Genomic DNA, 11314 nt, shown 5'->3' with positions numbered 1-11314 from the left:
CCCAGCATCTCTGTCCCGAGGGCGGTTGACTAACCCGGCCGCCCACGTGGCCTTGGATGGCCTCAGGAGGCTCTGGAGGAGGCCCGGCCACCGTTGCTCGCTCACCCGGTGCGGCTGCGACGCTGCAACCCACCAAGGTCCGCTCCGCCACCAGGAGCGCGCCGCCGGCACTGCTCTACTCCCAGGCAGCCGCCGCCTCCCGCCCAGGCCTCCTCCTGCCCATCGTGCGAGGGCATCCCGCTCGGGCCCGCTTCCCGCTGCCATCGCCCGCCGCGCGCCCTGCATCCCGGGAGTCGCACAGAAGGAAGCCACCGAAGCGTCCCTGGAAGGCGGCGCTCGCCGCCGCACAGGCGCACTCCCTCCCCGGCGCATGCGTCCAGGGGCCGACCAGCGGTGCCCGTCTCCGGTGACGTGGCGATGCGCAGGCGGAGCCAAGGTCGGTGGCTGGCGGGCGCGCGGGTGGGGGAGGAAGAGCGAGGTGAGCAGGGACGTCAGAGTGGAGAGCGGAAGGTCAGGGAGGCTCGGAGCGGAAGTGAGACTAGGGAGTCTGTCCGCCATTGTGGACCCGAGGAGCGAAGAGCGAGAGGGGGAAGAGGAGCCTGCACGCCGAAAAGAAGGGCCCCTTCCACGGACCCCCGAGCGCGAGGCCCTCTTTCTGGCTTCTGAACGAGCGGCGGCAGCGGCGGCGGCTGGATCAGTCACTCGGCGGAGGGCGGCAGCCAACTGCTGTGAGTGCACGGGGAGAGGCCCAAGCGGCGGCGGCGGCGGCGGCGGCGGCGGCAGCGGCAGCAGCTCTCGGGTTGCGGTGAAGAATGTCAGCCACTAGCGTGGATCAGGTGAGGGAGCAGAGGCCTCAGGCTCGGCGAAGGCCCGAGCCCTGGAGCTCCACCCTCGCGTGGGGCTTCGGCTCCTCCCCGTCGCCGCCGCTGCCGGCCCCATAACGGTGCCTCGGGCGCAAGTTGCTGCGGTCCTGCCGCCCGGGCCGGGGCGTGCGCCCTGCCCGGGAGCCTGCGGCCGAGACGGGCGGCTGCGGAGCCGCGCTGGGTGGGGGAACGACCGCTCCTAGGGGCCTTAGGGCAATCGGAGGGCGGCCGACGTGGGGCTGAGACCAGGCGACCTCTGGGAGACGGATTTCGAGTGGCGGGTGGGAGGTTTAAAGACTGGGGGTGGTTGGGAAATTGGAGGCTATGGAGGATGTGGTGGGTTTTCCTCCTACGCGGATTGTTGAAAATAACTTGTCTTTGATAAGGTCTTTGATTAACGCACTTTCTCTCTCTCTTTTTTCTTCTCATTACCACCTCTTTCGTCTTGCTGCGCAGAGACCTAAAGGGCAAGGAAATAAAGGTGAGTTTGAGTATTTTTATCTTATCTGCTAATGTTCGTCTGATGTCACTTTTAGACTTGGCCAGGGCCTTTTTTGTTTTTCTCCAGTTTTTTGTTTGTTTTGAAATGTATGTTTAGAGAAACACTCATCACGGCCAAACCAGCCAAATGCTACCCAAAACTTCGGTAGTTCCTTGCTTTGAAGCTACTTTTTTAGAAACCAAACTATACACAAAAAGTTTTCTTAGTTGTATTTCAGTTAAGGAGGTATTATAAATGTGGTGACATTTCTTTAATTTTGCAGTTTATCTGTATTATGTAACTTCTACCACAAAAATTTCTCCAAATGCGTGCAGATAAGTGGACATTTTGTTCGACATTGCTGGGTTATGTTAAAAAATGCAACTCAAGTTGTATTCCATGTCACATTAGTGAAAACTGTACTGTTAACCACTGGTTCTAGTGAAGTCAGTTAAAACATGAGAGAGATCAAAACTGAACAGGCATGTCATCGTGCTGTGTAGCCCTGATTGCAAGGACTCAATCTGGTATTTTAGAAAGGACTGGGAAGGAAATAATTTGTGAGGTTTCTGCTCTGGCTATATGATTTTACTCTTCAGTTAAAAAAAAAACCCCAAAAAACCATTGAAAGTAAAGCATTTTAAAAAAAAATGTTTTTTGTGTCTATTAATATGGAACAATACAGTCAACTGACTGAAACATTATGACATTAATCATGTGACATTAGTAAGTATAGAACAATAACTGCTTTCTTGGGACAGTGCCAATTAACATTACAGTGAATTATAGATTTATAACATTTTGTAATAGGGCCTGAAATTAGACTAAATAGAATTATGCTTCCTGTTTTTTATTTCAGTTAGTAAAGTATTACCTAGAAAATAAGAGGTATAGTAGCTTTTTAGATGTAAGTTCAAGGTCTTTATTGGTGCTCTTTATATTCTTAGGGTTTTTATTTGCCTTTGCAAATTTGAAAAGAATAGGTTCTGAGTACTCAGGTCAGTTAATTTTGAGTTGTAGTACAGTTTGAGAATTTGTACATACCAGATAAATGGCACTGTATCAGGTAGTATAAATTTATTTTTTTGATTAAAGATGTATTTTGGGGGAGTATATACACATTTAGAAGTTTTAGTTTTTACAGTTAAAAGTTCAATTTTAGGATTATTTTCCGTTGTAAGCATAAACCTCAGAGTTTGATACTGTTTATTTTAAATGTTTTAAAATATTGTAAATTTCAAAAGAGTGATCCATTAATTTTTTTTTTGCTAGTTTGCTCATGAGGAAGTATATAGACTTGGAGATATATGAAATCTGTGGTCATTATTGCCTAGCATAAATTATTTTATCCTAGATCTGTGGGGAGGTGGCACTTTGCAAGGCTATTTGAAATGCTAAGTGTTTTGTGTTACCTGCTTTAAGGTAAGTATGCAAGTTCAATGAAGTACTTACTTGTTTGACAAGACAGAATAAAGCATCTACAGCATTGTAAGCCATTACTGAGTTACTGTTAAGTTTGATTGTGATATAGTCATTTCCCTTAGGTATGTCCTAGTGATATCCCTGATACAGATATAAGTTATCTATGACAATAATTGCATATTGACATTTATAAGTAAGTATTTTTTGGGTTAAAATTTTTTTGATCCATCAGCATAGCCTTTTTTAGATGTATCTAGACACACACAGAGTATTTATTTGGATAGCTCTTTATTCCAAGAAATTTTCTTTCTTTCACCCTTATTGTTCCATTCATAGTTTTATCCATGGATAGAACGATGGACTGGGATTCCTAGGAGACCTGTGTTCTAATACTTCCTGTGGCTACTGACTTGCCAAGTGAGCTTGAACACATTGCACCTTTTGGTCAGAATTTCCCCTCTATCTACAGAATAAAAGTGATAATTCTAGCTGTAAATCCTATTGTATGTTATGAAGAATTACAATTACAGTAGTCCACTGCTCTAGTTGCCATTTTATTTGCTGGATTTATTTTCACCTTCCTCACCTCATCTATTTTCAAGGTGCAGGGAGACTGTTGCCTAAGACATGGCAGGAGGAAAAACTCTCCTGGCCTAAGAGTATTGGTAATCATTTAAGATGCTTTAAAATGGTAGATGCTGCAAGTGCACAAATACACATATACGTCACTTGTATTTTTATGCCCCTGCAGGGAGAATTACAAGGCGAAGGCAGCACCTGCAGTGAACTGATACAAGTAGCTATGTGTGTGTTTGAGAAAAACTACCGTGCCTTAGCTGACTTGGTTTTCAAGCCAGTAAAACTGTTTTACAGTTCTGTTTACTTTTGTGAAGCAGAAAGCAGTTATTTTTCTTGAACTACAGCCTGAATATTCTAAGAATATTGAGTATTAAACTTGAATTCAACTTCTCAAACATGAAAAATAACATGTCGCTGAGGAGTTGTCGAAGTTGTGAAAGCATAATACTTTTCAGATGACTTAATTTCAGAGATGCTGTATTTCCTTTCTGAATTATCTTCATTTGACACTGTGAGCCTAACACCTGTCTTAGTGTCTTTGATTTTCTAAGTTTTTTCCTGTATATCCTTAAGGATTTAAGTGCACTAACAGCTAAAATTTTAAAGGAATTCTATATCAATCTCTTTGTAAGGCAAAAATGCTTTCGTAGTATAAGTAATAATTCTAGGTTTTCTTTTTTTGTAAGTTTGAGTTCTTTTTAGTTAATAGATTTTCCTTATGTTAACTATTAGAACTCTTTATTATCCTTGGCTAGGGTAGTACTGAAGGATAGTAGAAATTTAAGGATAATTTAACTATTGGTCCATAATTTATTTATTTTTATTGGTTCATAATTTGAAACTGATTTTATATCACTTTTATTTATTAATAACCAGAATTTTTGCTTGCCAGAATAAAAGGGTACCTCTCCTTTCCCTGCAGGCACCACAGATAAAAGTGTCAGATCCTGTACTCCTAGCAGCCTTGCTACCAGCTTCCTCCTGTGCCTTAAGTGTATAAATAGACGAATATATGGAAAGGAATTTATCTTTTCCCTCCTCTCTTCCCCCCACCCCTTCCCAACAGAGAGACAGAATTGTTTGGTAAAATTGCAGTTTAAAAGAATTAGGTTGAATTTGGCTGTATTTTAGTGTTTCAGAAAAGTAGTGGAAAATGCAGTGTTTTGGCAGTGTTCTTTTGTATCCTGTCTCCACACTCCCTCTGGAAATGATTGCAAAGCACTTTATTGTCATTTTAGGCTTCATTTTATTATTAATCCTCAAAACATTCCTTTAAGGAGATAGAGGGTATATGGTATTGTCGCTGTTTTTGTAGGTGGGAAAACATGATGCACAGATCTGTTGACTTTCCTAACTTGATGTAGTCAGGACCAGAGCAAAGAATCACCTGGCTCCTAAGGCCCATGTTCTATCTTGATTTGACTCTGCTTCATAGAGCAGAGGAAACAGGCGAAGAATCATGTAAGTCATCTGTTCTTTTTTCCCTGAAGAACTTGTACAGACTATGGGACTGGCTTGGATATCTTTGCTATTTAATGGCTTTCAGTCTCCAAGACGTTAGATTGTCATTAAGTAATGTTCAAAAACTAAAGTCTTTAAAGACAGTTAAATTTCTTAAGGAAAGGTATGCTTCTGAAATTCAAGGGCTAGCCTCTTATTCAGATTCTAATTTAATGCAAATTGCTTGTTAGTATTCATGAAATACTTTTAATTAAATATTTTTTCCTTAGATTGACGTACTCCTTGAATAATCTTTTAGAACTTTTTAGACATATTTATGCATCATTTATGCACAGACCGTAGACTGTATATTTACTTAGTGCATGAGAATATTTTGTTCTTAGTCTCAGCATCTTAGAATTAGAAGATAAAGAATAGAACAGAGGAAATGAGTAAGAGTAGCACCATAATATAGATTTAGACAGATTTTAAGTGGGTACTTTTTACTATTATTAGCAGCATGGACTAAATTTCTGAGAATCTGATGAATACAAGAAATAGATAGTTGTGATTTTGAAATGGGTAGCTGTTTCAGATAATAACATATACTAGTATCATAGTCCAGTAGTGTAGTGAGGATTTTTTTTTTTTCCCAGAGGTAATAGACCATGCATAACCACCTTTGATAAAGGGGTGGTAAAGCCAGTGGTGAAGGACATGTTAGAATCTCTTGGGCTGAAATGATTAGCCCACCAGAAAAAACCTAAGGTACCCTTCTCTTTATTTTTGTTTCTAGTAGCTGTTATATATTTAAATTGTAGGGAGCACATTTAGCTCAACTCTGGTTCTTGGAATCCTTACCAAATACAGTTAAACCATCTCAGTGGAGCCAAGATCAAGGTGACCTTCGTGTTGCTCTTGTGATTTGAGGGCAATGTAGTATCATAAGAGGTCTACTTTGAAGGCTTCACAGAGTAGTATCATTTCTTTGAGTGATCATTAGTGGCAAAGAGTGAAGGGATTTCACCTATCTTTGCTCCCATGCCACTGTCAGCTTGTAATAATTACATTTTTGGTGATCTAAACTCTTGGAAAATTAGGGAAAATAAAAATGTGATGATGCTCTAGAGGAACACACAACTTAAATTCATTGCCCCCAGCCTTAATTTATAATAACTGTGACACTGTATTTTTAAGCAGGGAATTTTCAGATTCTGAAAGGGTTTTTTTTGTTTTTGTTTCTAAGGGATTAGTCAACAAACATAAGAAACTTTCAGCTTTTTTCATCTCACGTGTTTCAAAAGTAGAATAGTATATATTTAGGCAGTGTCATCATATCAAGTGTTAGCCTTGTAAAGCTTCTGTTTATGTGGTCCTAAAGTAATTTTTAGTCTTTTTGGATCTTATAATATTTTATGTAATAATAATAGCCAGGATTATTGAATACTGTCTTTGAATCCTCAGATGAAATGAGGTAGGTACTGTTAATTACCTCCTTGAACAGAGAAGTAGAGTTAGAGAGACTAAGCCACTAACTAGAGATCACCCCGCTTCTCATTGTTAGACTTGGGATTCAAACCCAGGACTTTACTTCTAGTCTGTGCTCAAAAGCACTCTGAGACTGCATTCAGAGAATAACAACTTTATAAAGCATTTTGGGAAATGATCTCTGAACAAATACAGCATTATAAATTATTCTCTGGTTTTCTTATGTGTTTGAAGAATAATCATGGTTATCTTTAGTGTCTTCATTTGTACTTTCAAGTGAAAGTTTTTGTAATTTTTTGGTTTAGAATTAGGGGCCTTTTTATTTAGATTTTTTATAATTTATTCCTTGTGATAACTGCTTCAATGAATTTTAGCCACTTTCTTTAACTGGGAACATTTAAGACATTTACTCTAACTTAAGTTACCAAGGAAAGTTATTTCATTTTTTATTTACCTTTCTTGTACTAAATTATATAGAGATTTAACAAAGGTAGAGAACATTCAGCAATCGATTGTCTACAATACTATTTGAAGTGTTTATTTTAGATTCAAATATAGTATCAGGGAACCCTTCCAACAATTTAACTGTTTGCAACAATGTTGAAAGTGAGATATTTACATTATGTTTTTGGTAATGGGAAGTGTATATATAGTTTATGTAATCTTGGGTATATACAAGATTTGTAAGTTTTTGGTTGCACATAAATATTTGTACCTATATTAAGTTAAATTTTTAACAAAAAGAACAACTCAGGATAACTTTTTCTGAGTTGGTCAAAAAATATTGAAAATGTTAGGTTATTCTGTCAGTTTCATAAAGATAATTACCACACATCTAATATAAACATATTTTTTAGTTTCAGTACAAAACGGTTCGATTCATCAAAAAGATGCTGTAAATGATGATGATTTTGAGCCATACTTAAGTAGCCAGACAAATCAGGTAAGTCTGACAGTCCCATATTTAGGAAATTAAACTTACATTAGTATTAATGGATTTTTCAAATAGATATTTTAATTGAGGCTAACCATGACATGTATCAATCTAGTGTGCCTGCATAATACTGAGTAACAGTTGCAGGTTTGTGGTACAGGAGAATTCTTTGGAAATTCTAGGTGGCTGCAACTAGATTGTGAAATATAAAAATTTTAAGATGGACATTATTTGTATATGGTATGGTAGACTTTTTTTTTTTTTAAATTTTGAAAGAATTTAACCTTTTTTTTTTTTTTAAAGATTTTATTTATTTATTTGCGAGAGAGAGAATGAGAGACAGAGAGCATGAGAGGGAGGAGGGTCAGAGGGAGAAGCAGACTCCCCGCTGAGCAGGGAGCCCGATGTGGGACTCGATCCTGGGACTCCAGGATTGTGACCTGAGCCGAAGGCAGTCGCTTAACCAACTGAGCCACCCAGGCGCCCAAGAATTTAACCTTTTAATGTTGCTGCCGTATCTTCATAGCCAAAGCAAATTACAAGATTTAATTAGCTACACGTTTGTGGGAAAGGAGTAATTATGCCTGAAATTCTGGTTAAATGTAGTGTTTTCTCTTTTATAAGGTATTCCAGTTTGAATTTCGTTGAGAATTAAAGTTTTAATACAGCCAGTTAACGTAGGGAATAGATTTATAAACACGCTTGCCTTCTATGTTGTAGGCTTGGAGAATTTCATAAAATCAAATAAACTGGTGACTTTTGAGGTTCTTTTGTGTTTAGATTTTTCACAGATAATTGAGTTTGTATACAGGTATAATTTAGATTTAAGCATTGAAAAATGAAAGAGTATTCTTTGGTCTCTATATACTGTTTCTGCATTCATTTGTTAATGTAAATTAAAAAAATAAACTTTTATTATTAACCAGTTTTTTGGGGAAAGAATATTAAAACTGCTTTTGTTGTTTTGCTTAAAAAAAGGTATATGAAAAATGAACCATGAAATCTTAACTTCTAGATTTTTTTTAAACTGTAAAAGAACAAGGAAACAAATATCATTGTAGGCCTTTAGAGTTGTAGGGAAAGTTTGAAAAGAAGTAGTTCCCAATTTGTGGTATGTAGGATTGTTTTTAGGAGTGTGGAGAGCCATGGTTCTGTTCAACCTGATCTACCCCTTGGTCATTTCTCGTTAACCACCCACTTCTGTCTGTTGATCTACATTCCTAGCTTGTATTGGGAGGAAATAAGTGAGAAAGAATAAAAACGGTTTATAAAATCTATGAATGTTTGGCTGCTCATAAAAGAATGAAAAAATTATTTCATACTTATATTATCTAACTTTATGATCTTGGTAACAGATTTACTTTGCACTTAAAGGTTGTGAAAGAAATGTATAACTGGAAATTAGGGAGATCATTGTTTTGAATTGCAGTGCAAGTTTTAAAAGAAATGTTCAGTATCCTATTATTTGGGCCCATACAGTAATCTCAGTTAACATCTCTTATGGCAGTGTTTCCAACTTTTTTTTAGACATTCTGATATTATGAAGTATAGTAGATATTTTCTCAGAAAGGTCTTCATGATCAGATAAGTTTGGGAAATTGTTTTAAATATTAAATAATTGAATTTTGCTACTTGATTTCATACTTTATGTGTTACAGTGTAAAATGATTTTCTAAGACAAGGATATAGTTACAAAGATCCTGTTGTTTTCAAACAACCTCTGTTTTCAAGGAATTTTAATGGAATGTAAATGTTTGAGAATTGTAACCAGTAAGAATTCTCTTGTTTTACGTGGTAACAGATTATATAATTTATTTGTCACGGGGGCTTAGAAGATTGTTTTTTTGGCATTCCACAGAGGTGCTTCAGGTCTGCCTAGGGAAAACCAGGGGAGAGTACTCTTGATCCCATCCCCTGAAGCAACCAGAGCTGTGCTCTGCTTTTTATCTGTTTTATATGTTGGAATTCTGCATAAGATGGCACTTGTAAAAAAAAACTTTGAAAGTGTCAGAAAACTGTCATTTTCTAACAGTAGAAGAGATTTGTTTAGTGAACCCAATTTTTAAATTGTATTTATAAAAGTTTCCTTATTTTGGGACAAAAATAATCTAGAAAAGATTTGTTTTAATATGATGTTTAAATAGAAAGTCGTATGCTTTCTATTAATAGGTTTTTTATGATATTTGAATATATATTCATGTGCTATTTAAAGAGAATTTTTAAAATTTGATGCCACTAAGGCTGTACTCTCCTCCCTCTCCTTGTCAGTACTAACGAATAGGTTTTTAGCAATTAGCTTTCTGTAATACTAAAAATAATTATCTGTAACCAGAGCACATATTATTTACCTTTGAAGGAGTACTCACACTATAGAATGTTGAAAACTGGGTTTATTGGAGAGAAAAATTGAAAATTATCTGAAATCTTAGGGATGATTTGTATAAGACTTCAAGTTACTCATAACACCTAGATAAAAGGGAAAATTTTTTAAAATTGACCTTTTAAAGCAGGTTAGTGAAAACTAGAAATATTGGTGAAATATCTCAATTAGTTACATATTATTTATTTTATTTTATTTTTTAAAGATTTTATTTATTTGACAGAGAGACACACAGCGAGAGAGAGGGAACACAAGCAGGGGGAGTGGGAGAGGGAGAAGCAGGCTTCCTGCCTAGCAGGGAACCCGAGGTGGGGCTCAATCCCAGGACCCTGGGTCCATGACCTGAGCCGAAGGCAGACTCTTAACGACTGAGCCACCCAGGCGCCCCATTAGTAACATATTAAAATTATGTAAGCATTTATAGTTCAATGTTCAATTAAAAATTTTTTCAATTAAATGTGTAGTATGTCTTTAAATTAAATTCCTTCATCTGATTTTAATATTGTGAATAAGAAAATGAATCTTTTGTCTGGAAAAGTGTTTAATTTTTTGGCTAATGACTTAAATTGTTTTGTATACTTTAGATCTAATTCAGATCAAATCCAGGGATACTTTAAAAACAGGTTGTTGGCCTTCAGTGGTAACATGTTCTATTTTCTAGTGCTCAGTTTCTTAAGGGATAATTTTTATAGTTATTTGAAAAGTAACTGTTCATCCTTCAGGTCTTAAAATTAGTTCTCTAAAGTTCCTCAGAATAATCGGGTAATTAAGTTGATTGGAAGATTTAGGTTTAAATGGTACTGTTAAAGATGCCGTGTAATTTGTGCATATAAATTTGAAGAATAACTTGGAAAAAGAAGTTTGAGCTTGTCTGCTTGTCTATATGGGAAAATAAATTCCTAGCCATGTTTGTCAGAGAAGTGGAATAGAGAACTAAGAAAGTAAAAAATACTTTGAATTTTGTTACTTATCGTCCTGGCCATCACTGCCCTTAGTTAAGGTTTTCATTATCTCTGCCTGTTGGAGTGATTTTCTAACTAGTAATTCTATATTGCCACTCAGCAATCTTCTTAAAGTCCAAGTCTGTGCCACTGTCATGTTAAAGAGTTACCACAGCTTCACAACAGTGGATACATTTGTTCTATGAGTGCCCTTAAAATTGCTCCATTTCCCTCCCTGCCTTGTCTTTGGTCAACTTTCTCCAGTTTGCTTGAGGATATAGGAGTCACTATTTTCTAAGAATATAAATATTTTCTGAATATTTTCTTTCATGATCTCACTCTTTGTATGATCTGTACACACACTCACTCCTATATCTATCCCTTGATGAAGTCTCTTCTGATTCTCCCAGTTACTTGCTTCCCTGCTCTTTGTACTAGAGTGGTTGTTTTGCTTTGCTTGTACTTCCATTACAGTACCTATCAAATTTCAGGGTATATGTGTCTTTCCCATTAGACCTGGGAAGTGTTCCAGGTCAGAGTCCATGTTCTTCATCTTTTTGTCTCCAGTGACTGGCACTGTATCTGGCACATAGTAGGCATTTATTAAGTGTTGAATTAATGGATTGCTTTATCTGCTAGAATTAGGGAACAAAGAATTACAGTTGAAATATTTAGGTTAACTGGGTACCACGTATAATACATTTTTTGGTGACATCCTTGTGATTAGATATGTGTAGGGTATACTTTTTAAAAAGTATAATAATAATTTTAAAGTTTTAGAAGAAA

At 37.4% G+C, this 11314-nt stretch overlaps 1 protein-coding gene across 6 annotated transcripts in view; it reads left to right on the top strand.

Annotated features, from left to right (window-relative positions):
* Positions 1-469: 469 nt before the first annotated feature.
* Positions 470-11314, top strand: part of YTHDF3 (YTH N6-methyladenosine RNA binding protein F3) — a 40465-nt gene continuing 29620 nt past the window's right edge. Inside the window, exons 1-4 of one of the 6 annotated variants that reach the window (XM_045896485.3) lie at positions 470-836; positions 1320-1344; positions 4661-4806; positions 7131-7216. In XM_045896485.3, coding sequence (XP_045752441.1) covers positions 4749-4806; positions 7131-7216 — 144 coding nt within the window. In that variant the 5' untranslated portion in view covers positions 470-836; positions 1320-1344; positions 4661-4748. Of the gene's footprint in view, positions 837-929; positions 1045-1319; positions 1345-4660; positions 4807-7130; positions 7217-11314 lie in introns of those variants that run through there. The other 5 variants (XM_045896487.3, XM_045896489.3, XM_064588278.1 and 2 more) reach the window with 5 other exon arrangements.

Source organism: Mirounga angustirostris, unplaced genomic scaffold (genome assembly GCF_029215605.1).
Source record: "Mirounga angustirostris isolate CCGP_5_RB_7025 unplaced genomic scaffold, mMirAng1.0.hap1 SCAF_4, whole genome shotgun sequence".
Lineage (NCBI taxonomy): Eukaryota > Metazoa > Chordata > Mammalia > Carnivora > Phocidae > Mirounga > Mirounga angustirostris.
The sequence above is the reverse complement of the archived record's forward strand: the minus strand, read 5'-3'. Positions and strand labels throughout refer to the sequence as shown.